Source organism: Letharia columbiana, assembly GCF_014066305.1.
Source record: "Letharia columbiana isolate WasteWater2 chromosome Unknown Sc0000052_s0, whole genome shotgun sequence".
Classification (NCBI taxonomy): Eukaryota; Fungi; Ascomycota; class Lecanoromycetes; order Lecanorales; family Parmeliaceae; genus Letharia; species Letharia columbiana.
In genome coordinates, this window is record NW_023501096.1 from 307,208 (window position 1) to 331,848 (window position 24,641).

The 24,641-nt window shown below is 51.1% G+C and overlaps 12 protein-coding genes across 12 annotated transcripts; 3 read left to right on the plus strand and 9 right to left on the minus strand.

Moving 5' to 3' along the window:
• Positions 1–1,845: 1,845 nt before the first annotated feature.
• On the minus strand, positions 1,846–3,643 carry HO173_010794 (uncharacterized protein; the record flags this gene model as incomplete). Its single annotated transcript, XM_037312679.1, has 3 exons — positions 1,846–2,365; positions 2,419–3,377; positions 3,425–3,643. The coding sequence occupies 3 exons, from the start codon at positions 3,641–3,643 to the stop codon at positions 1,846–1,848; spliced, it is 1,698 nt and encodes a 565-aa protein (XP_037160527.1).
• Positions 3,644–4,116: 473 nt separating this feature from the next.
• HO173_010795 (uncharacterized protein) lies at positions 4,117–5,292 on the minus strand (the record flags this gene model as incomplete). The annotated part of the gene is made up of 1 exon (XM_037312680.1): positions 4,117–5,292. One exon carries the CDS (start codon positions 5,290–5,292, stop codon positions 4,117–4,119), a length of 1,176 nt encoding a protein of 391 aa, XP_037160528.1.
• A 29-nt stretch (positions 5,293–5,321) lies between these two features.
• On the minus strand, positions 5,322–6,111 carry HO173_010796 (uncharacterized protein; the record flags this gene model as incomplete). Its single annotated transcript, XM_037312681.1, has 4 exons — positions 5,322–5,437; positions 5,498–5,646; positions 5,699–5,936; positions 5,991–6,111. The coding sequence occupies 4 exons, from the start codon at positions 6,109–6,111 to the stop codon at positions 5,322–5,324; spliced, it is 624 nt and encodes a 207-aa protein (XP_037160529.1).
• Positions 6,112–7,412: 1,301 nt separating this feature from the next.
• Positions 7,413–8,004, plus strand: HO173_010797 (uncharacterized protein; the record flags this gene model as incomplete). Its single annotated transcript, XM_037312682.1, has 2 exons — positions 7,413–7,531; positions 7,608–8,004. 2 exons carry the CDS (start codon positions 7,413–7,415, stop codon positions 8,002–8,004), a joined length of 516 nt encoding a protein of 171 aa, XP_037160530.1.
• A 462-nt stretch (positions 8,005–8,466) lies between these two features.
• Positions 8,467–9,303, minus strand: HO173_010798 (uncharacterized protein; the record flags this gene model as incomplete). Its single annotated transcript, XM_037312683.1, has 1 exon — positions 8,467–9,303. One exon carries the CDS (start codon positions 9,301–9,303, stop codon positions 8,467–8,469), a length of 837 nt encoding a protein of 278 aa, XP_037160531.1.
• A 509-nt stretch (positions 9,304–9,812) lies between these two features.
• Positions 9,813–13,265, plus strand: HO173_010799 (uncharacterized protein; the record flags this gene model as incomplete). Its single annotated transcript, XM_037312684.1, has 3 exons — positions 9,813–10,532; positions 10,591–11,458; positions 11,509–13,265. 3 exons carry the CDS (start codon positions 9,813–9,815, stop codon positions 13,263–13,265), a joined length of 3,345 nt encoding a protein of 1,114 aa, XP_037160532.1.
• Positions 13,266–13,719: 454 nt separating this feature from the next.
• HO173_010800 (uncharacterized protein) lies at positions 13,720–15,475 on the minus strand (the record flags this gene model as incomplete). The annotated part of the gene is made up of 3 exons (XM_037312685.1): positions 13,720–14,937; positions 15,028–15,152; positions 15,208–15,475. The coding sequence occupies 3 exons, from the start codon at positions 15,473–15,475 to the stop codon at positions 13,720–13,722; spliced, it is 1,611 nt and encodes a 536-aa protein (XP_037160533.1).
• A 749-nt stretch (positions 15,476–16,224) lies between these two features.
• Positions 16,225–18,479, minus strand: HO173_010801 (uncharacterized protein; the record flags this gene model as incomplete). The annotated part of the gene is made up of 5 exons (XM_037312686.1): positions 16,225–16,287; positions 16,436–17,082; positions 17,230–17,732; positions 17,792–17,869; positions 17,917–18,479. 5 exons carry the CDS (start codon positions 18,477–18,479, stop codon positions 16,225–16,227), a joined length of 1,854 nt encoding a protein of 617 aa, XP_037160534.1.
• Positions 18,480–18,900: 421 nt separating this feature from the next.
• HO173_010802 (uncharacterized protein) lies at positions 18,901–19,753 on the minus strand (the record flags this gene model as incomplete). The annotated part of the gene is made up of 2 exons (XM_037312687.1): positions 18,901–19,653; positions 19,712–19,753. 2 exons carry the CDS (start codon positions 19,751–19,753, stop codon positions 18,901–18,903), a joined length of 795 nt encoding a protein of 264 aa, XP_037160535.1.
• A 2,255-nt stretch (positions 19,754–22,008) lies between these two features.
• Positions 22,009–22,534, plus strand: HO173_010803 (uncharacterized protein; the record flags this gene model as incomplete). The annotated part of the gene is made up of 3 exons (XM_037312688.1): positions 22,009–22,162; positions 22,294–22,389; positions 22,452–22,534. The coding sequence occupies 3 exons, from the start codon at positions 22,009–22,011 to the stop codon at positions 22,532–22,534; spliced, it is 333 nt and encodes a 110-aa protein (XP_037160536.1).
• An 889-nt stretch (positions 22,535–23,423) lies between these two features.
• Positions 23,424–23,693, minus strand: HO173_010804 (uncharacterized protein; the record flags this gene model as incomplete). The annotated part of the gene is made up of 1 exon (XM_037312689.1): positions 23,424–23,693. One exon carries the CDS (start codon positions 23,691–23,693, stop codon positions 23,424–23,426), a length of 270 nt encoding a protein of 89 aa, XP_037160537.1.
• A 248-nt stretch (positions 23,694–23,941) lies between these two features.
• On the minus strand, positions 23,942–24,289 carry HO173_010805 (uncharacterized protein; the record flags this gene model as incomplete). The annotated part of the gene is made up of 1 exon (XM_037312690.1): positions 23,942–24,289. One exon carries the CDS (start codon positions 24,287–24,289, stop codon positions 23,942–23,944), a length of 348 nt encoding a protein of 115 aa, XP_037160538.1.
• Positions 24,290–24,641: the final 352 nt, after the last annotated feature.

The following is a 24,641-nucleotide window of genomic DNA, read 5'->3' on the forward strand; positions in this document are numbered from 1 at the left end:
TTCGCGCCTCGTTTGCTTACTCTTTTCGCTTTTCTAGTCCGACGTCGACGCTGCGTTGATCGACATGAGGACAGCATTGCAGTGGGAAGAGTGAGCCAAAAAGGGGAGAAGGAACGAAGAGTTCGAAAATAATAACCCTTTCTCATAACGCACTCATATGATAAAGCTTGTGAGATCCGGATCGAATCTTGTCTCCGTTCCTTCCCTTTTGAGCCAACAACAAAGTGTGGTATTCCCATTGTCGACATACTGCCGTGCAAGAGCCAGTCAGTCACTGTTTAACTTTCGCCACTCCTTTCTGTATAATCAGTTCTCTCCAGTACTCCGTCACCAAATCCATACAAAGTGTCCAAAAACGTCAACCACCCCAACGACACTCAAAATTCTCTCTCGATCTTTTGCCAAACTCTGAATACATACCGCAAATGACAGACCCTTCCGTACATTTTGCATTGTCTTTGTTTTCATGGCACTTATACAAACAAACAAACAATCAAACAATCAAACATAACCGTGGCCTCCCTTCTTTACACAACATCGGAACGACGAAAAGAATAGCTTTATTTCTAAATCAAGGCTGAAGTAATTTGATGCCAGATGTTGCTTATCTTATGAGGAGGATGATATTTTAACACACAACTTCGACACTTTCGCAGAGTTCCCATCCTCAGAGCTTCCTCCTCCTCCTCCCCTCCCCTCCCCCCATCCTCCATCCCCATCCCTCCCCACCTCCCCTCCCCATCCCCATCCCCATCCCCATCCCCATCCCCATCCCCATCCCCATCCCCCAACCCCCAACCCCCTCACCCTCACCCCCTCACCCCCTCACCCTCACCCCCCCGCCGAAACCCAAGCAAACAAACCCCACAAACCAATCTCCCCACCAAACCAAGCATCCGTCAAAAAAGATTCCCAACCTTTCACTCCCCGCACCGCACCGCACCCCACCCCACCGAAACAAAACAAAACAAAACAAAACAAAACAAAACAAAACAAACAAGCAAGAAAGAAAGAACAACGAGCCCCGAAACGCCTATCCGGGACCATCGACACGATCACATCGTGCCTCGATGCCTGCCGGCTTTAGGGGACCCGTGGAAGTGATGAATCACGGGCGCTGATTCGACGCAGGCGGCCGATTGTTGGTTGGAGGGGTAGTGGGTGGGATGCGCCAAAAAGGGGGGGGGGGGGGGATGGAAGAGGGAAAAGGAAAGAGAGAAAAAGGAGGAGAGAAAAAGAAGGAGAGAAAAAAAAAGAAAGAAAAAAAAGGTGGCAGTGGAAGCAGGTGCAGATCGTGAAAAGATCAAGGAGATCAAACATCGAAGGGTGTTTAGTGCGCGGACTTGGAATGGGGTTTTTAAATTTCGAGTATGAACAAGAACGCTTCGGGGTATGGTGCTCTGACTCGGCGCGAGGGGCGAAAACAAAAGAGTCACGGCGCCATCTGGCGGCGTGCCTGCTACAAGTAGCCATCTCACGTGCCAAGTCCTCTTTCGCAACAGTGTGCCCAGCGCTCAGCCGTGAGTTGCAACTCAGGCCTAATGCACATCATGGATCGAGATAGGGATGCTGGCGGAAGCCCGCTACAAGAGAAAATGTATGTGAGATGTCTATCCACTATGTGCAGCTTGAATATGATACAAAAAGGGTATCCACCAATCCTACCCAGGGGGGAAATAGCTCCCAAAAGATACGCCACTCGTTTCCACCCTTGCATCAGGGTATCATCATCTTCACATCTTGTACGTGACCTCGTGAATTGTGATGTCGCTAAAAGATAAGATCAACGACATGATCCTAGCACGTTCAAACCCCCTTAGGAAACTGTGAAGTGAAAAAGCCATGTCACCGTGGACTCGAAGCCAGTGCACCAGCGAATGGAGTTGCTTGAATGGGAACAGGTGCTTCATTAGTTGCTGCTGCTTCAGATGCACGTGCCTCTGCAGTAGCGGGGGTCTCCGCAGTGGTTGGGGCCTCTGCGGACGCGGCAGCAGCAGGAACTTGGGATGTGGGTCGGGAACCGTGTATACCCGAAGCAGGTCTCGATCCAAAAGCTCTGCTCAATCTCGCCCTCGCTCTGTTTATCGTCCGCTCTCCAACGATCCAGCCGCCTTGATCGGCATTGTCGTTCGTTGCCTGGTTCTCTTCCCTTAATCTCCTCAATGCATCTATGCGTTCGTCCGCTGTAGCGTGGCGCATACGGCCTACGTTGAGAGTGCTCAGGATTCGAGAACGGCGGTTGCGGCGTGCAGATTCGGTAGGGGGGATGGAGCGATCACCAGAATCAGCCGGGATCACGTCGGTATCGGCTCCATCCTCTTCCGGCTCTTCATTGTCGGGTGAGGTGGGATGGAGGTCGACACGGCTATAAAGGGAGATTAGGAAGTGGATAGAGCATTGGGCGAATGGATTGCTTACCAAAGAGGGCAGGTCCCGGACACGTTCAGTAACCAGGGGTCTATGCACTCCGGATGAAACTTATGCTTGCACGGTAGCACCCTAATATTTTGCCCCTTGATGAAATCATCCGTACACACTGAACATGCCAGACCGTTGTCCGCACTATCGGCTGCGTCTGCTGCTGCACCCTCTTTCGGCTGCGTTGAGCCAGCGGCCGCTTCGGTCGTCACAACATCCGGTCCGCCTGCTGCCGGTGCATCCGTGTTCGATTTGCTAGCTCCATCTCCATGGTGTTCCGTGCCTGCCGCGGCTTCCTGGGGTACACCAGCCAGTTCGACATCTCTACCTTGCTCTGCAGGTTTATCATCCTCTTCTTTATCGCCGAACTTGACAATAGGTAGAGTCTCCAACATAGCCCTTGCCAACCCTTTGGCCCTGCCTTGCCTGACTCTTCCAATCACACGTCTTGGCCCGTATCTTTCTGGGTGTCGATGCGCTCTGATAGCTCCAACAATGATGATGATTAGGAATAAAGCAGTGATTATGCCAGTGATGCTGTAGAGAATAATCATTGCCACCGCTGTGGTCGGGGATTTCCCCAAGCCGCCGCTACCACTATCACTACTGCTCGTCCCATTCGCTGATTTTTGATCCACCGATATGCTCGTGGCCGGGTATGGTGGGTTGTTTTTCTGCAATCCATCCACGACCGCGACCGAGGAGCTGGCATTCTGCATGGTATACACGGACACGTATTGAAAGTCTCCCGAAGGACTGAAACTGCATGTAGCTGCATACTCACTGTACAGGACGATAGCATAGGGTTTGTTGTTCACGGCCAGATTCATGGTCCTCGCAGCATCGATGTCGCCTGAGTAATCGCTGGGTTCGCAGCTGATGTATGCGATGTCTCCGGGTTGAAGGGATTCGACGGTTTTGGTGGTAGTCAGGACTAACGGACCTTGGGGATTGATTTGCTGCAGAAAGATTAGAGAAGCCACGATGAGTGAGCAGAGTGACGGACCTCAAGCTGAGAGAGACTGCCAGACAATCCAGCACCATTTGTGAGGGGCAAAATTCTGGATTGGATGCTCATTTGGTTCAAGAAGGTAGACAGGACGAATTCGACAGTATTGTTCGTTGTGGCATTGCTCGGCGCCACGGATTGTGCTGATATTCGAGACACGGTGAGCAGTGAGAGACATATTGCCAGCAAACGGCGGGGGAGGGTTGCGGACAACATGGCGACTTGAAAGGAAGGTATGGCCGATGAAGTTCAGGTTGAATGAAGAAGAGATACAAAGCGCATTGTTTGCAGAAGATGGAGGTGAAGGAACATTGAATTCAACGTGAGAATAGAAAGATATGTATGGACTTGGCAGGTTTACGTTTGATGACGCTGACAGTGCTCATCTTTGGCGCGTCTTCGGCCGTCTCGGCTGGGCATAGCGTCATCCTTCCGGGGGGCTTAGTCCGGGAATGTCGGCGATTTCTTCACACTTGACCTATTCCGGATCAATGATGACAATCTCTTTGCTATGCTGATTGGCTCGCTAAGATCAGCTATCCGGAATACGACATGTTGACTATCGTCCTGCTAAGCACCAATGTCTACCTATCTAAGATAGTGTCTACAGTCCTAAGTCTCAGAACATAATTCACAATGCTCCATGTCCCTCAAAGACACCGCTTTTGACCAACAATGAGGGTGTACTTTCAGAGCAATGCCGTAGACGAAGTCTGTGGTCCTAGAGGCGATGCCGACACTGAAAGCACTGTAGCCCTCGGCGCCAACTGTAACGATACGACGTCCGCATCCTCGTCTTCTTTCACAGCTTCGGTCCCATTTTCCATAGCTCCAGCCGCGTTGTCTGCCACCGTCCTATCTTCCGCAAGCGTGGCCCCATTCTGCACAGGCGTCATGCTTCCCAAAGGAGTCGGACCCCCGCCGGGCTGACGATGCCGCAGGTTCGCAAGAGGTGCGAGCTCAAGTGCACTAACGTTTCTAGAAAATGTCACGACATGTTCTGCTGTCCGGAAGGTCGATATATTCTCCCCACTGTCCTGGCTACCGTTTGAAGTTGCTGCTTTCCGCGCAGTCATGCTCTTGTTCATAAAGACCCAGACCGTGGGATGCGCTTCGAACATTCCGTCGATATCTTCAAGAGAGCGTCCTGCGGTTTCGGGGTAGAACAGGTAGATAATTGGCACCATTAGGCCGTTGAGGACGGTCCAAATGACGTAGAATTGTGATCCAAGGCTTGCGATGCCTAACGGGGTAACGAAAACCACACCGAAGTTGATGAGCCAATTGGTGGCAACTCCATACGACATGCCGGAGATACGGTTCTGGGTGCTGTTGATCTCCGTAGGGTAAAGCCATGACACGCCTTGCCAGCTAGCGCCGAAAAAGAAGTTGAAGAGAAAGAAAAACAGCACAGCAGCGCTGCCGAGCTGCTGCTGGCGGGTAGAGCGGAGGCCCGCCGTGGATGCAGAGCCCAGGAGGAGCGTTATGGCGAGCCAGCAGCAGCATTGACCAAGTGCACCATACATCATTAGTCTTCTCCTACCCCAGCGTTCAACGAAAGCGAGGCCAACGAATGTGGAGCCAAGATACGTCATAGCGTTGACTGCGGCGAGCAGGCGGGCCCTAGATCCATCCAGGCCGACGGATTCGGTAAGAACATAAGGTAGATAGTAGCAGATTATGTTGATGCCAGTCAATTGCTGCATGGCTTGAACGGCGACGCCGAGAATAAGTCTGAACCATGGTTTAGTCTCACGCTTAACTACTAGAGATTGTTCGAGCGCGATGGAGGTCTTGATCTCTTCGAAGTCTCGCCTGGCGGTTGAGCCTTCGCTTGTCACCCTGCTTCCCTCCAAGGCAACCATGACCGCAAGAGCCTTGTCGTCCTGATGCTTCATAGCGAGCCATCGAGGCGATTCTGGCAGCCAGAAGGCGGTGAGAAAGATGACGAGTACGAAGCAGAGCTGAAAGGCAAGAGGAAAACGCCACGCAAGCTCGGACTTGACGAAGCTGAAAAGATCTAGATGAGTCGTTATTTCCTGCTCGAGGTATCATCGAGCAGATGCTCACAAGTCATCCAGCATGATACTGCCAGGCCACCAATGTTGATAACCATCAATGTCATACCCGTCTTACCACGGTTGGCTGTCTTGCTAGTCTCTGAAGCCCATACTGGAGCTGTAGCAGTATTCATGCCATTCCCAACACCCGCGATGACACTGACAATGCTCAGTCATGAAGTAAGTCGCGGGCAAGGTGGTATTTGCTCACCGTCCTGCCGTCATGATCCCAAAATTGGGAGCAAGGAACTGCATGAACGCGCCGATCATCATGACAGTTGTTCCCAGCAAAATAGATCGCTTTCGACCAATCCAATTTCCGATCGGGCCCGTTGCCAGTGCCCCAACCAAGCAGCCTAGATCGTAGGACCCGACGATGACACCCTTGAGGGTCTCATTGTCCTCTAGTTGGAAGCGTGCTTCAAAGTCTTCAAGGGTAAGGATGCCACCTGAATTCGATCAGCAGGCGTTCACCTTCGAGGAATGCAGGAATTAGAGTATACCGAATACACCTTGATCGTATCCGAACAGCAGCATAGCCGTAGAATTCGTTACCATGAGCCATACATAAAGCCATTTTCCACTCACACCGAAGTGGTTGCTGATGGTGCAACTATGCGTCATCTTGATGTTTTGAGCTATGACCTTTGTCTAGATCCTTGCTGTACTTGGGACTTTTTGAGTCCATATACGGACAGAAACCTGAAGGGTGCTGTGGACGAGATGTATTCGCTTCCCCGATGTATCACGAAGAAGGCAAAGATCCTGCCTTAGAAAAGATTGTGGATAGATGAACAGTGTATATAGAAATGCGTGCCTCATAAGAAGAAGGGTGCACAGGAAGGTTCAGCCTTCAGTCGAGCTCACTATCGTCAGGAGCTCACATGACCATAACCCTTCCATCATCGATTGTGCTGTAGACATCCATACGCTCCTCATGCTCTCACTTTGTATCATGGGAACAGCAGAAATCGGCAACAAACTTTGATTGCGCTCCTAACACAACCACATCGGTAGATGCTGAGCACATTAGCTCCTTTTTTTGGGTCATACAGTGCCACGGCGTTTGCTGCGGATAGAGATGTTAAGTACTCTATACTTGGTACACAACAAGTTAAATCACTTGAGATGACTCCACCCGATCAGTGCCCCTCCCTCAAGGAGAATGTGGAGGATGATGAGCAAAGTCAATGATGTCGGAGAGGTACCTGAGCAGCGCCTCGATTGCTACACCGCTGTCTTCCATCTTAGCATTTGTCTAGTCCGGCGACAGCATCCCTGTCGTTCTGGCTGATGGCGTCAATGGCCTGGAAATTGGGGGCTCAAGGGCTTTCCCACGGCTCAGTTTGAGTCAATTTGCCAGATTATTGTGGCGAGGGCGCTAGCACTACCTGTAGAGTATCCTCTAGCGGGTTTTGTTAGCCACCCCCGTGCCCCCGTACGAGTCCTTACGGGGCGGAAGGGTAGCGCTCTTCTGGAGCTTCGGTTCTTAACTCGGCTCTCTCCACAGTATACTCCTTCATGATGCGCCGATGAGGAATCGAAAGCGACATTGATGGCTTTGCTGTTAGCTTGTCATCGCAAGGCAAATAAAACGCCGCAAGAAATTTCTCTTAAGAGGTGCCGTCTCCTCAGAAGGCGAAAAGGGTGTCGCGTCGTTCGACAACTTTGCTCCAAGCAAAGCGCGTCTGTTGCACGAGGCAATATGCGCATTCAATTTGTGGAGAACTGCGCCTGTAATGCAGTGTGCATACACGAGGTGCTTCGTTCTCCTATCGCATAACCCGTCACTCCTTATCCTTTGCCCTCTCAACCTGATCGTAGGCATGGGTTTGAGCCGACCATCCTGCACAAACAATGCTATTACTGTTCAGTGACAGGCGCTGATCCTCAATCTTTTCGCTGCACTCATCTGCGTACCTCAAATGTTTCCTCTCAGAGTCCCCAGATATCTTGCTTTGCTCTCACTACTGCTTCCCTTATGCGTGACAGCCACCAATGGATCTTGCCAACATTTGAGCAGCATCACAAACACCAACACCATGTGAGTAGGTCCTTCACCGGATCCCTCCTTTCATAACTGTGACAATCACGGGATCGAACCTGACGCCCGCGAAAAGCCGCTACAATATCCCTTACTCCAACCCTCCAGCACTGCTATCCTTCAATGGCCTGTGGAAGCCCCAGATGAACCCAACACTAGTGCTACTAGCAATGATCGAGAACATGCAGCCCGTCTGCCGCCAATTCGCGAATGCATTCCCACCAAGTAGAATCTTCGACTATGGCTTTGTCAGGATCACTATTCAAAATCTATACCTTTCTTGCGGACCTCTTACGTTCAATGATGCATGCACGGCTTTGAGAGGCTTGGCCGAGTTCATGGTGCTTCACAATCAGTTTTACCAGTGGACATTTCAGATATGGGTGAATGGATACGCCGTGGGAAGCGGTCAAATTGAGAATATACATCAGGTGCTGGAAGCAGCGTCAGTGTCAGGCGTGGCCACTTCCTAAGCACCCTTGTGAGGAAGTTGGCCTCAAGGAAAATTCTGATACTGCTCTCCCTTAGCTTGGAATTTTCGCCAGTGCTGGTGGCTTGCCATATGGAAAGTGCGCTAAAGGAGAGACTCCCGCTCAATGAAGACTTCTAACAAGAAATACCCCATCAGAAGAGCTCGGAAGTACCATACAGCAGGCAAATTGTCAGGAATAAAAAATGTTGCATTCTGGGACTCTGGCTTTTGTTGGTGTTAGGTCAAGTATTGGTAACACCCCAAGAAAAGCTACTGATCTTGTATGATCGAAATTGCTTCAGTTGAGCGTCCAACAGCAAGATAAATCCTCGTTGGTGCTCGTCATGTCAAAATTTTAGAGATTCGTAGCGCTTCGACTGCCTGTTTTGTATCGGAGGGGGGGAAACCTCGCCTGACAAAGGCAGTCATGGGTCAATATCATGAACCTCACCGCGATTTATGTTCATCCCTTCCCCTCCTCAACCGTCTCCTTAATCTTCGCATCCCCTTTGGCCGGTCTCTCCCCGAAAATCGTGCTCCCGACCCTGACTTCATTACTTCCACACCGAATCGCACTCTCAAAGTCTTCGCTCATGCCCATACTGAGCTCCAGATCCCCCTCCTGTAACCCCAATTCCTTCACGACTTGATCCCTAACCTCCCTCAGTCTTGAAAAATCTTCATTTTCCACCCCCTCCTTCGCCCCCTTGCTCCTCGCTATAGCCCCAATGGTCATCAACCCCTGCAACTTCAAATGTGGACACTGCTCCCTGACATGCCTACACAACTCCGCCGCCCCTTCAGGTTCCACCCCACTCTTCTCCTCTTCCCCGGACGTATTGGCCTGCACGAACACCCTCAATGGCACCCCCCCGTAATCTTTCTCCTTCTCACAGAGCGCCGCCCTCCCTTTCTCTAGCTGATCAGCCTTCTTCCCCGTATCCACACTCTCCACGCACCACAGATTCGGTATCTGTTCCGCCAACGGCTTGCACTTATTCGTCTGCAACGCGCCGATGAAATGCCAGCGGATTTCTCGGGGCAGAAGGAGAGATTTTTGGAGGAGTTCTTGCTGGTAGTTTTCGCCAAAATGGAGGTGGTTGTGGGGTGCGGAATGCAGGGCTAGAACGTCATTGGCGGGCTTGAGCTTGGAGACGGCGACGAGGCGGACTGGTGGGCCTGAAGAAGGTTTGGCGGACTCGATGCGAGAGAGTATGGAGGAGATGTTTGAGGAGAGGTGTTTTGCTCGTGCTGGATCAACTCGCATTTCTGCGGGTTCCTGGTCTTTTGTGTCGGTCATGATATCATTGGTTCGTTATCTTCTTGAGACGATTCGTGTCTCTTCGAGTTTCAAGGGCACAGGGATTCGTTAGATGGATACTCCTTGAGGGTCAATCAAATTTGCAACAGAGGTGATGATACTCATCCTTGCATCAGATTCGCCTGCCTCTTGGGATTGTCGCCGTCGGCTCGTTAGCTAATAAGGAGCTAAGCAAGGGTACTGTCGAGACCCGGCCCCGGTGAAACTTGGCGGGCAACTTCTCATTCCTCCTGCATGTATCGCCCCTGAAACGGGCGTCTTGCCTGTGCCTTTTCTCTTCTTGCCCCGACTCTTACTGTTTTCCATTTCTGAGCCTCCTCAGCCATTTCACCACGGTCCTCACTGACCAGCTATACATTCCTTCGCCCCAAACCACAGTCGTTACAGCCCTGGAGGCAGCTTCCTCCTCTGCATTTTCATCACGAAACCCAACGTCACTCTCTTCAGGGGGAAGGCTCGTTCGCAATATACTCTCTCTTTAGCCACACATGGTCATCAAAAGTCATCGAGCATCGATTGTATCCAAGTCTACTCTCCCTCAGGAACCAATGCCTGGGTCTAAGCGTTCTTCTACCAATCGCTCCTCCAAGGGTTTCCAACACATACCGAACCAGAGCGATTCGTCTACGATGAGCAATCCTAACGACGCTACGATCACCATGCCCATGAGCAGTGTCAGCAATAGTAAGACTGGAGCCCGCAAGACAGATTCCTACACCCCTACCACTACTGGTGCCCCTGAGCAGCAGCTCAATGAGAAAGCCGGCTTTTACCAGCGTCATGTCGCTGGCCGACGGAGAACTGAAAAGAAGACTGGGAAGAAGGGCAGTGATGGGGAGGAAGAGATTGTCACGCAGATGGGCATAATATACAACAAGATCTTGAACTTTTCGGTCGTCACCCAATACTTCCTATATGTTCTACCTTTGGCTACTATCATCGCCATACCTATCATCATTGGAGCTACTGCAGCACAAAATGCAACTCTAGGCGGTGTCCGTATTGTCTGGATCTTTTCGTGGTTGGAATGTATATGGCTCAGTTTATGGGTATCGAAGCTCGCTGCGAAAACCCTTCCGTGGATCTTTGAATTCTTGTGCGGGATCGTGAGCTCAGGAACCAGGAAATATTCTTTGGTCATACAATCTTTGGAAATATACTTGTCTCTATGCGGATGGGCGTTGGCATCGTTGGCTACATTTGCACCGGTAGGCCTTGCACATATTGCTGGAAGAAGTACGTGCGAGCTAAGGTCTCTTATCATAGGTTATGACCCGTAATCCAAACCAGCGAAGGCAACAAGCGGACTTCACTAAGGCGCAGAGTCCTACGAATACCACCCAGAAACATGATCCACTTCTATCTGGCAACGGTACCGTACTCAAACATTGGGAAGCCGTCGTCCAAGAGATCCTTGCGTCATTTTTGGTAGCATCTTGGATTCTTCTATTTGAGAAATTACTCATACAGCTCATCTCCATCAGCTATCACCATACGCAATTCCATGCGAAGATCAAAGACTCGAAGCACAGAATCTACCTCTTGAGTTTACTCTACGACGCTTCTCGCCATTTGTTCCCCGCTTACTGCAACGAATTCGCCGAAGAAGACTACATTATCCACGACTCTATCGATATCCCAGGAAGTAAACATGGTCAAAAGCACTCGGGCTCCGCCACGCCTATGAAGCTTCTGATGAATGTTGGCCGATTCGGCGACAAGCTTACGTCCGCTTTCGGCAACATAGCTTCTGAGGTCACTGGAAAGCAGGTCTTCAACCCCGACTCCGCTCACTCAATCGTAGTAGAAGCTCTCGAGAAGAACAAATCCTCAGAAGCATTGGCTAAACGATTATGGATGAGCTTTGTGGTTGAGGGCAAGGAAGCTCTGTTCATGGACGATGTTGTTGAGGTCCTTGGTCCTGATCATTACGCCGAAGCCGAGGAGGCTTTTGCGATTTTGGATCGAGACAGCAATGGAGACATCAGTCTCGACGAAATGATTTTGACGATTTGCGAATTTGGCAAGGAACGGCATTCGATTGCTAGCAGCTTGCACGATGTTGATCAGGCTATCAACGTGTTGGACAATCTGCTGTGCAGTGTTGTCTTTATCGTCGTTGTCTTTGTATTCGGCAAGTTATTCCAATACTATAATTGTGTGCACCTTCTAACATTGCTATAGTGGCTTTCTTGAACACCTCCTTGACGACTACCCTGGCAACGACTGGTACCGCTTTGCTATCACTATCTTTCGTCTTTGCCACAACAGCCCAGGAAGTCCTTGGCTCTTGCATCTTCCTGTTCGTCAAGCATCCTTTCGACGTACTTGACCGAGTCGACATTGGTGATGACCAGCTAGTCGTTAAACACATCTCGCTCCTTTTTACAGTATTTAAGCACATCAATACCCACAAATTGACACAAGTACCAAATATTGTGCTCAATAGTATGTGGATCCAAAACGTCTCGAGGTCTGATGCTATGCGGGAACAGCTCTCTATTTATATCGATTTTGGTACCACCATCGAGGATGTCCAGCTTCTCAGGAATGAAATGCAGGCGTTCGTCACCGACAAGGAGAACTCGAGAGACTTCCAGCCGGACATCGATGTCGAGATCACCGGTATTGCAGCGATGGACAAGATGGAGCTGAAGGTTGAGATCAGACACAAGTCCAATTGGTCTAACGAAACTATCAGAGCTGCTCGTCGATCGAAGTTCATGTGTGCTTTAGTCCTAGCCCTGCGAAAAATTCCTATCAACGGTCCAGGTGGAGCAGGATCAGCTCTAGGCAGCGCCGACCAGCCCACCTACTCTGTCACTGTCTCCGACGCGCAAGCAGCCGCCAACCGTGAAGCGGCTGCCACAGCTAAAGACGCAAAGAGACTCTTTCCAGCGGAGATACCAGACCTCCCTGCTAAGAGCGGACCTTCAGGCGTAACCTCCAGTGCTGAACCTAACATGCGTGACTCGGTCACACCTCCTCCACTTCGCTTACGCCATCCCGCTGCCTCTGAGAGTAATGCCCTCACCACTTTGAACTCTCGTCGCCCGGCTGCCGATACAGCTCATACTCCTGGCGATCTTATCGAGCCCACAACTCCCAAGTCAGTCGCCCATTCCGTCTCAACGATGGACATTCCCGAATTTGATCGCACCGTCTCTATCGAAGAGGTGCGAGGCCTACTACGGCGTCAATCCACACGAGGGAAGCGGAGAGCATCAAGCGGAGCGGCAAAGTTTCCTCGGCCTACTGGATCTACGAGCAACTTTCCACAACCACCACCGTCTGTGGGCCTTGAGTACGACCCCTACGCCTATATCTCACAGCAGGCATCAAGACTGGCACAACCATCGAAAGCGCAGACGCCGCCGCAATCTCGCAATGGACCACCGCCATCGGCCCCGCCTAAGGACTCTCCAACTCAATGGCCACAACCACCCCAGTCCGCTTTGTCCCAGGTCCAAACCCAGACTCAACCCCAACCTGGCCAACTTCACAACCAACAACGACCCCCACCACCCGCACAATCTCAACCGCGTCAAGCACCACCAATAGCCCCGCCAGCCGTCTCTGTTCAATCATCCTCCCCTCAATCCCGCTCTCGCTCTGCATCTCAATCCCAACCACGTCCGCCCGCTAAACCCACGCCCATCAACACTAACAACCTCGTTCCTTCGCCAACAGATGAGCCCTCACGCACACGAACCACCTCTCCCGTCAGAAACCCTTTCCAGATCAATGCATTGAGGAGCCAAGCGCAAGGTGCGGCGCCACAACTTAGGAGACCAGTGCCCGGGAGTGGGACTGCGTCTCCGAGAGAAATGGCGCAGAGTCCTGGGACTGAGAATGGAGGTGGAGTAGTGAGGCCGCCCAGAGGCGACAGTTTGGCTGGGGGAACCGCAGGCGTGAGCGGTAGTAGAGGGCATGAGGAGTGATGCAAAGGTTCACAAGGAAACGATGTGTGCGATTTTTCATACTATCTATCATAACTTTCAGGTGCAGGCACTTGATCCTTTGGCCCTCCCTCATAGCTAATGTAGCTGTGTATCATTCCAGTATCCCATAAAAGCTCTAGCGAACAATCCACATAGAAAACTAGACTTCCAGCATCTTTCAATATTAGAGCAATAGAAGAGGCTTATGAAAATGACTGCTATGCAACACTGTCGCGTTTCGCCGAGAAATCTTTCCCTTCTCAACGTACGTCCTTGTTTCCAAACCACCACATAACAAGAAGCCGCGCCGTCCCCTATGGATTCAAGATGAAAGAAGAAGAGACCATGATCAACCGCGAATCCAGCCGCAGTCACAAACATCCACCACACAACACTCATCAAGGAAACTCATCGTCATCCCCAGCCCAAACCGCACGCAGGCCAGAAATCCATCTCAAGCCTCCCCCCTCTCCCCCACAGAACCATCTCCCTCTACGCTCTCCTCCCCTCCGTCCTCCTTATCACCCGCCCCCCTCATCCCCTCCCACAGCGAATGCGCTCTCTTCCCCAGCACAAACGGCCTCGCACTGCCCTTTACCACCCGGATCTGCCCCTTGGACACCACCCGGGGCGCCAGCAGGGGCCGCGCGCTCCCCCGCACGACGGTGATGTCTTTCTTCTCCGCGGTCCCGGGCTCGGCGACACCGGTCCGGGGTCCGGCGAGGATGGCGTCGATCTGGGGGTCATCGTAGCCGAGAGCGCGGAGTGCGGATCCGAGTTGTGCGCGGTTGGCATCGGGGCGCTTGACGAAGTGGCCGAATGTTACGTAGAGGATGGAGGCGGCGAGGAGGGGGAGGAAGAAGAAGAAGAAGAAGAAGGTGTTGCCGGGCCGGGATTGGTGGTCGTTGTTGTCGTCGAGGGGGTGGAGGAGAGGGATGCGGAGCTTGCTCGCTTGCGATCTGACAATCGTAGCGCCGGATGGGTTGAACCCTCCGCCGGAAGTTGAGGACGAAGCGAGGGGCGTTGCCGTGGTGGGACAGGGAGGATGCGAGTTAGCGTCTGGGTTGTAGCACAGTGCGGGTGTAGACGATGAGCGGGGTGGTACTGTGGATGAGCTCGCTGACGTGGACTGCGCGGTCGTAGACGACGCGGTAGACGTTGCGACTGCTGCCGAGAGCACTGTGTTCGACGTCGACTCGACGGATTGACCGCTCGTCGCGGCCGTGATAGGAGTAGCGGAACTCGCCGGCCAGTCCAGCACGTACGTCGTCTCGCCACCCTCTGAACCTGCGGCATCGCTCTTGGTCGGAAAGTCGAGGGAAACCCCACCGTGCCCGTCCGAGACCACGGAAATCGTCATGGTATGCGTAGAGATCACGCTCGGAGACGTGCTCGCAGGAGGCGCAAAGATGTTCGAAGTGCCGGCCGCAGTCATGGTCGGTATGGTGGAAGTAGAGGACGCAGTCGTAGAGACGCCATAGCAGCCCCATCCGCGCGGCTTGAAGTCGCGACAGAAGGGGTTGTGGGCGGGGCAGCAATTCGGCGGTGGGGAGGCCCGGTTCGAGCAGTTTGACGAGGTGTGATCGTAGCAGATTGCACCGTCAGGAATGGCGCAGACCTCGCCTCTGGGGCAGCAGCCGGTGACGGAGGATTTGACGTTGCAAGTTGTAAGCTTTTCCGTGTCAGCGATGCTGGCCTTACAAATTGAATAGGAAGGTGGATCGGGAGAAGATAGAAGAGAGGAGTGGGAAAGGAGACTTACAGCGGGGCAGCAACCCTCCCCACAGCAAGTCTCGTCCGCCACGCAGAACGTATCCCCGCAGCACGTAGATCCAGTCGGCATGCAGAAGGGCGCCACGCTAGAGGAGGCGGGTATGCAGCATTGGTCTGTCCTTCACATCAGAGAACTCCTCTGCCCCATACTTCAAAGAGCACAACTCACCGTCAGGGTTAAAACACTCACAGCTTACTTGCCTCGCACCAAGGTCGTTCGCACTGCTGGGGAAGACCCATACGTCGCCGGGAGTAACATTACGGTAAATAGGCGCTGTGAGGGGCGCGAAGATGGTGGCGTTGGAACCGAATGCGTGGGTGAGGCGGGCAGAGGAGGAGGTATTGGATGGGAAGGTTGGGGTAAGGACGTTGGAAGTGGTGATATTGATGCTATAAGCGGTAGCAACGAAAAGGCAGACGATGGTCGGTAGAAGCATAGTGATGATAGGAATCCGGATAACGGCCATGTGTTGATATTATGAGCTAGCTCTGATGGCTTTTTGACTGCTTGCGATCCAGGTGATACAAGGTTTATGAGGCGGTGAGACAAGAGTAAGCTCCGTAGTCCAAGCTGAGCTGTGCGGTTGAGAGTTGTGTTTTGCAGCGAGAGTAGCAAAGCAGTATTTCTGTCGGTAGATCTTTTTAAACAAGGAGTGTAAAGGTTTCAAGATTTTATTCTGAAGCGGCAAGAAAGTGAATGCCTTTGTTGACAATGGCTCCTTGACTACCGATGTTTAACACTTCCGCCGCGGTCCAATCACGCAGCTCTACGCATAAATGGCAAACTAGCGGCAAACAATGATGTTAACCAGTGTCTAACACCCTAGCTTTATTGCAGTTGATCGGGAGGGGCATCTATATTGAGTCTCAGGTTTGCGCACTCTCGATGAAGTTGAAGTTCAATGGCGCGTGTATGAATTTTCTTGCGGCGAGGAATTGCATGGGCATAACCACACACTTCAAGGGCAGCATGCGGTATTAAGCAGGCAAGAAGCACAGCCCAATCGGATTGTATACTTGTACCTCTCACATCCGACAAGTCAAAAACCCCCATACTAGCCCCAGGCGAGTCTCTCAGGCCAAAGGAATATATACAAGCAAAGGAAAACAGCACAACAGACCATCCACAAACCCATGGCCAAAGTACGCTTGACCAAATCGACAGGGCTTCCTCACCAGCACCGGCTCAACGAGATTGAATTGAGGTCCTGGGACCCCTGGCGTGTTGCCCGTGTTTTCCTTTATTCCACTACGTATCAATCAAGTCAGAATATCTTTCTAAGACTCGCTTGGATTTTGACTCAGGTTCAAAAAGGGAGGACGCTCCCAAAGAACATCCAACTCAACTCACTTTCCCCCTGAAAATGAGGTGAAAATGGCTCGAAGGAGCTACTTACGTAGAAGAATTGCTCGTCAGTGGTGGGACTTGGATGAGTGAGCGGTGACTCTGGGCGGTCGAATACCGATGAAACGGGCGACTTTGGCTGTTCGAGCACCGGCCCATCCCCCGATTCCCGGTCAGCTTTCCTTTGATTATGGTGGTCGTGGTGGTGCTTGCGGTGCCTGTGGGGTGGTTGTTCATGGTATCTGTACTCATCATGTTCGTGATCAATGGGCGACTCCCCTCCAACATACTTCCAAAGTCGACTCAAGTCCTTTACGGTCTTACCCCTCGCTTCCTCAGCCACAACCCTGTCACTAGCCGTCCTTTTAAAAGTCAAGCAATCATCACCATTGGCATCTTTACGATTGCCTAGCCCGTACGCATCCTTGACGACCTGCCCAGTGCCAAATTCAAGACCGGTCTCGCGCCTCACAAGGCCCGCAATTGCCGTAAAATCTCTTTGCATAGCCAACCTCTCATCAGGGGTAACTATCCGGTCGAGAAAAAGTTCATCGAACTTATCTTCGACTTTAGCTTCATTGTCACCAGCGATTTCCCCTCCAGACTTCAATTTTATGCCTCTTTTCTCTTTGGCTGCCAGCATTTGACATTTTGACAGGGGGAACATGGGATCGAGGTAGTGCTGGTTCAGCATATGACCTAATTAGATCTTGGGGTTAGCATACCCTGTACAATGCACGAAGTCGACTAGTAGGTCACGTCTAAGGAGAAAAACCAGAGGACAAATATCCAGTACGCGTCTCAACGACTCGGCATAAGGTCTCTGAGGGGTATGACTCCACATACCTGAGCCTCCCATTCGGACAAATACCGAGCCAGCGTAGCGGGTATGAAGAACATCCTGTACGGAATGAAGTACACCCCAGCGAGGGACCAGATCGTATTCGTTGGCATAATGCTCCATATGAGGAATAACATGTTGGCCCTGGTTGGCATCGGCCGGGTCGGCTTTGGATTGAGATATCTGTAGTGATGTTTGATCACCACGCTGATTAATAGAAGGATTGGACAAGAGCGCGAGGGATGGATTCGAAAAATGTGAGGCCGCGGAACCGAATGTATAGACCTCGAGTTTCGACATGGTTCTAGTGGGTAGCTGTGCAAGTAGATCGTCGATCGCCAGGGAGACGATGATACCGCCTTGGGAGTGGCCAATGAGGACAACCTTCGTGACAGTGGGGTCGACGAGGATGGCTTTGAGATAGGCGTAGGTCAAGCGAACGCCCGAGTCGTGGTATGCAACAGCTCGTTGGATCAGACACATTCCAAGATCGGCAAGTATACCATAACTGCGTGAGGATGCTAGGTTAGGAGTCGCCGAAATGATTGAGAGAGAGGAGCCACATACCTTTTGTTGTGAATACCGATAACGGCTCGTCCGAAGGTCTTCGAGAGGCGGTCAACCTCAAGCTGAGAGGTCGAGTGTCTATAAGTGTTCAGAGAAGGTGGATGCGTAGAGTAGGCATATCTTACCCGGTACATATGCCATTAACAAATACCCAGCGTTCGTTCTTGTGCTGCTCCGCCAGAGACTTTGTGCCATCGTCCATATTCGGGAGAATGCGTGGCGGTCCTTGCATGGGCAAGGTGATGAGGTAACAAGCCAAACAGCACAATACTGTGGCAGCAAGGAAGATGCCGCCAGGCAGCAACACGAAGGCGGGAAGGGCCATTACCAGAAACAGGACCTGGATCAGGGCGAGCAGTGTTTGCAAGAATCCGACCTTTGCATTCGCGAGACTCGGATAGAGTTCAGCATCCTTGTCTCTGGTCAAGAAAGGTGAGATGAGGTCTGGCACATAAGGAAGCAGCCTGAGTAAAACGCCTGCATCATCGATCATCAGCCGTATTGGGTCTTGACGAGCAGCTCTCGTCGACGCGCAGGCAAGCGGGTCCATCTGTGAAGGGATGTATTTGATGCTGTCACTCATATCGAGAGGAGGCAGGGGCTTAGGTGCTGCAGTATGCTGCCCTGTAAGGGCGGTCTTGTGACCGCCCGAGCCGCTATTCATCGTGCCATCAGGTAGGTACGGCATGACTGAAGACCTTCTAGAGGTGGTGCGGCGAAGAAATGAACGTAGCTATGTTTCAGGTACAAGGGGATTGTTGTAGGGAAAAGCGTATTGTTTTAGGGCAGGTGACCGTACTTATAAGTAATAGAGGAAGAATAGTGCCGTTCTAGGACAGGTGTCTATTAGAACCTTGATCATCTGTCAGGCACAAGGAAGTGAGCCATGGCCGCTCTTTCCGTCGCATCAATGGTCTGATGTCCTTTCCCCATAGCGATTTCAAAGTCCGCTATTTCTTCGGCCGGCCCTAAGGCGTGAGGCTATGTGCCTCAAAAGGGGCGCACCGAATGCGCAATAAATGCAAAGCCGAGTAGTGCCGTCTTATTGCATATGACTGTGCGTTTCACGTTTGAACAGTCAGCTCGAATACGGCGCTTTCAGCCTCAATCTACCAGTAATACTCCTCAACGACATTCCACTCAATGTCGCTTTTCCAATCAATATCAGTGGTGGATTTCAGCACGGCGTTCAGGCCAAATTTGCCATGGGTACGCGAGCATATATTATTGCACGGTAAAGTGCCTTGGCCGATCTTGAATGTTCGGATCCAATCATTGCGAGTTCGTTCTTTCTCTCTGCTATTTTCAGTAGTGGCCAGGTCGCTGGCGCAATCTGTCGGCTTCCATTCCCACCTCTCTACAGTCAATTCATCTTTAACCTTCAGTATACCTTCACACCAGCTTCCGATTTTGATAACCATTCCCCTTATGTTCCTTTCCGGTTCGTCCGCTCTCATCACCAAGCTGCTGCGGTTGTGCTTTTTGCCGAAAGCCTCCACCTGTAGATCGTGCCAAAGTTCTTCATACTCGGTCTCTTCCCCCGTGACCGGATCACTATCCTTCCCCCTTTCCAGGATGTCTCCATTGGGCTGCACCCACATATCGCCCTCATCAGGATCAGGATTGTTGGTGCGCGAGTCTATCCAGTGGTCCCAGACCGTGTGTGAGAGCTGCATCGATGAATCTTTGGTCAAAGTGGTGTTTGATTTACCGGCAAATGCCCATGCTAAACAGTTTTGTGTGTTAGCTTCCTGGCACTTTTCGTCCTCAAGCTTCTCACAGAGGATGCGGACATCGACGAAGTAGGAGTCTTTTGAGGTTAGGACGATGGTGGAGGTAGGTTCTTCTGGCTCGCCCGGAATCTGTACAAGAGGTTAGCTCTGACATATGAGAATACGTAGCACAATGGTACTGGCATACTAGGCGGTAGTGTTTGCGCTCACTGATGGTGGGGAGGCCCATGGCTTCTGAGCTCCAAAGGACACTTGTCCTTTGCTGTCACCTCAAGAGTCAGATGGGACAATATGTCTGAGCTAGAATATTAGATCATCGTCACAATTAGAATCTGCATGACCGGAGATGTAGTGAGATGAAATGGTCATTTGCGGAGTGCGCGCGGATGGCAGCATCATCGAGAGGGGTTTGGCGCTTACTTTTCTTGGCAAGCTCCAAGTCCGAAAAATACCTCGTTACTTGTCCGAGTTCTTCCACCTGCAAGACCACTAAATGCCATCAGATTTCAACGCCATGAGGTAACTCGATATACTTTGAGTCTGCTAGCAGGTCTACTTTCCCGTGCGCTGCATTCTTTCCAAACCTCCCAGGCGTTTGGGAATGCAAGTATGCGCTTTGGCCCTTCATCAACAGGTTCGCGATATTTGCCACCCTGATGTCAGTGCAGAGGTCATGTAGAGGGAATGTCAAATTCTCCCAGTTCCAACAGGAGAAAGATCCATTCAGCTCACCATTTTGTGGGTACCAATCAGTACGAACCGGCTTTTTCCCGTCGGAAAACTCGTTATAAAGGAAAGTTGACGCAAGAAAACATTTGTGCCATAAGAATTGCCTTGCAGGTGAAATGGCGACTACTCAGGAAGTCTCTGTGATTATTATCTTTTTTCCCTGGCAACGTGCCTGAACTGTAGGACTTCAATTCCATTCAGGGATTTCCGCCCTCTATGATAACTTTTGCTATATTTTCTTACTTTAAGATGCTAATCATCGGCTTTGGGCCAACAGAGTCGGCCTGATCCTTCTTGCTCCGACCAAGTATCATCCCTTTCAAATATCCAAGATCACAAGGTACATGAAACAGACCCATTGCTCTTCTTTTAAAATCCTGCCGCCGGATTTTCTACATTTGGTTTTTCATGGCGTATTACGTCTACATGTTGCATTATTGCCACGCCTCAGACACATTCCGTCCATGTAAATATGTGCTCAGGAATTTTGCTTCTTTGAGCGTCTTTCGACGCTCATCAAAATACATGCCAGCGCGCGAGTTGTCTCAGTACCGGGAAGGGGGTGTGGTATCGATGCCATCTTTAATCTTCGTCATCACGGAAAACGTGCGACAGCTCCTGTAATCTGCTTAAACAGTTCTTGGTAGCAGACCTGTAGATCATATCAGTTTCTACGACTTTGTAGCAGGAGGTTTCATACAAAACCAGTAATAATTGAGAGACTACTGTTAAAACTGTTATTTGTCTTGCTTAACATGCACAACAGCATCATCAGCAGAGCCTGGAAGGGTAGGTGCGAGTGACCTTTCACTGGATTGCTGTTGTGACAGATATCATAGTGAATTTTCAATATGACCTCGAGAATTTAGGTTACCATGAGTCTGCTTCATGAGGTCCAGGGCCATTTCCCTCTTCGCGATGAAATCTTCTCCTTGTAAGAGAGCCTGACCGCTAGGTCAAAGGAGATATAGAACTACCCTCGTTTCTCCTCTCCATTACACTGTCTCTTGCCTTGCTCTACGCTCTCGACACTTTGATGTCGTTTCCGTCGTCACTCATACAGCGGATAGCCCGCGCAGGTAATCTGCTCACCGTCTCAGTACATGTATCAAGAAGTCAAATGAGCAAAATAGCTCGCGTCATGTTGTAGACTTTTGACTGTGAGCCTTTTGGTAGGACGGAGGATCAATGTGCCCGCATTGTTGTTGATCGAGCCTGTTATATAACAGATTCAATTGATTCTCACCCTACGTGTGGCCGTCAAGCGCGTGATTTCTTGACCTTCCACACCTCAAATTGAAAGGAGCCTTCTCGACCTCGCGCAATGAGGAATCTTCTAAGCGGTGCGAGGAAGTTCAGAAAGGTGAGCTGTAGCAAAGCAGATGCTGTAATTAATGCAGATATTGACTTGGGAATGGATCTTGCTCTGAACCCGAGAAAGTAGTTTGTAATTCGTTGATTGGTCGAGAACGATTGACAATACGAAGCTTCTCATTCGTGGAAATAGCAGGTGGATGACGCTTAGCGTCCTAGTCTCGACCAATCAGAATTTGCATTTTACAGATCAGCCGTATCGATAGCGCGCTCTTCCATGCATGAACTTATTTAACTACCTTCTCTTTCCTCCAACATCAATTCACAACAATCCCAGAACCTCAAAAACACCTTCCAACACCACTCCAAACCACTAAAAACCAGACACCAGAAACCAGACACTCAAACAATACATCCGCCATCAATCCTCCCCCCATCACCATGACCGTCCCAACCACCTGCTGCGGCCGCTCTGGCCAAGCTTGCGCCTGCGCTGCCCAAGCCAAATGCTCCTGCGGCAAGCAATCCGCACTCAGCTGCACCTGTGAAAAAGCCAAGACCGAGAACACCGTCACCGGTGCGCGATGCTCGTGCCGTAAGTCTCCTCCCCTGCTCCAACCACGCCGTTGCGGAGAGCCCGCTCTCCCTACAACCCCAACGCTCTTGCCTCACTCTCTCAGCAGCATTTGCGGAAGACCATGATGCTGACCGAGTGCAATCTGATAGGCGCCCGTCCAGCCGGCGCGTGCACCTGCGATCGTGCCGCTACGGAGAACGCCAAGCCCGCCGGGTCGACCTGTGCCTGCGGTGTCCGTCCTGCCGGTAAGTCGACTGCCAGACCCTTCCACCGAGGGCCTACTACTACACGTTCTAACGCCTGCCAGATGCTTGTAGCTGCGAGAAAGCCTCCGACGGCGGTATCCTTCCGACCGAGACCGATTTCACCACCAAGGCCGCTGGTGCTTAGGGGGGCCTCTGATCTAACCACTGGTGCTGCGAGATGTGTGGCATTGCGAAGGCGAATGGTGATACCACTTGATGATATGGCGTATGGTTTGGCTTCTTGATATTGCTTGGAGGGGAATGGATGTGTTCTCTGCTGGGAGAGGAAAGCTGCTAGTAGGGAGGGCGAATTGCGGTTGTGGTTCTGCTTGCAAGTCTACATGTAACCTAGCTCTCTAGCTCAACAAGAACCCATAAGCATCTCAGCTGCGCACTTCGCAATATCCCGAGTCCCTTGTGGAGTCCAGGAAGTGTCCTTTTGCTTGGAATATACAACAACTTTGCTTTTCGTTAACAGACGCTGAGCCCTACGCGTATCATTGGCGGGCTAGCGGAGAGCGAGAGATCATTCGGAGTGGTGGATCCATCGGGGGGTGGGGTTTAAAATTTACTTTGTTGTTCTAGGTGAGTACCCTGCCATCGCAGTTGAATCAAATGCCATTGAAGAGTGCTTATCATACATCTAGAAACGAGACGAACGACCGAAAGGAGCTCATACTAACAAACCTTACGCGTCCCATATCGAATACTTGCTTGAGGACGATGAAAAGGGATCGTGGAAGGGCCGTGTTCCAGAGGAGATCATCGGAGTGAAAAGACTCCAGTGAAGCATCGTAATGAGCAGTACTATCTATCCTCCTTACAACCTGTTGCCATCCATCCGTTGAGAATCCCAGTACCGATTCCGTTCGTCCAATCCTTGCCCGAGCCCGAAACCTGCAAGCTGTCCTGATGAAAAGCCACTTTGGTCGCGTACTCCACAACTTGGCAAATTGGCAGTTAACCCTCCCTCAATTTTAGTGCTCAGCCCCCACTTCATACAGAGTGTGTTGGCGATAATGCATCTGATCTTCTCAAAGCTGGACGATCTCATCCTCAGGGAACAGCCTGGCAGTATCGATTGCTGTATGACCCCTGTTATTCCGGACGTCCACATCGCAGCCATTTTCCAGTAGAAGTTTGACAATGTCGACGCGCTTCATAATTACTGCGTACAACAGCGCAGTATATCCTCCGCAGGGCCTCAATCTCTTGTGCCAAAGCAGCACAATCTTCGTATCGTAACACCCAAGTACGTAGCCACTGAAGTCTCTGGTCCCTGGCTCATCGTCTCGAACGTTCATAGCGTGTCTGAGCCCGAGGATATGTTATCTGGGTCCAACAAGTCTAGATTCGACGATCATGATTTGAATTATGAGATTAAACAGCGGTATCGGGAGAGGGTTAGTATAGCTCATGGAGGATACTAGGCAGGCACTGGTGGAAGAATGATGCATTCCTTACCGCTGTAAGCTGGACCTCAACGCGTCGAGAAAGTTGGTCGATTTGAATTGTTTGCATCTCCAATCTTCTCTTCAGCGTCTCAATGCACTCATCCACCTTTTGAGTTGACTTCCTCCAATGTATGGTTGCCAATAATGCCATACCGTTGCGAATAGATAAAGATCTCGGCGAGGAACTCATTCAGGACCTTAGACATGCGTTTCAGTCCCGCCAAAGACACAGTACAACCGCTCATTCTCTCAGACAAGGATGCATAATCACCTTTAGCGATCGCAACAGAAGTATAGTTAAACCCTTGATACCTCGTCCGATTCTCAACAGCTGCAATGCTCTTAACCTCGCGATCCAAATCACGGTCCAGCAAGTACCCAAGCATGATACTCACATTCAGCGCCAAGAACAACGGATGTTGCGCCCATCCCTTCTGATGGCTCATAATATCCTGTATCGCTTCAGAGATCCAATCATCACCCAAAAAACAGCCTTGGTTCTCCCACTCCCAAAATCATGCGTTCAAGCAACAGCAAGAAGGACCGGCATATATAACGAAAAAACAAGCGTATTGACATGCTCCGTCTGACGGGCTGGCATGATAACGAAACTGCTGGAGCTAGCAAAGCCATATCTGTAAGCTTCCTCGATCTTGAAATTTTCAAGAACGACATCAAGACTGGAGTCTCGAATATCCAGTTGCCAAGGCCGTACATCTTTGTGCAGCCGAACCCACACCAAGCGCAGCAACGCAGAAGCCCCAGTCTCTTGCGGAAGATTCTTAGTTAATCAGGGTC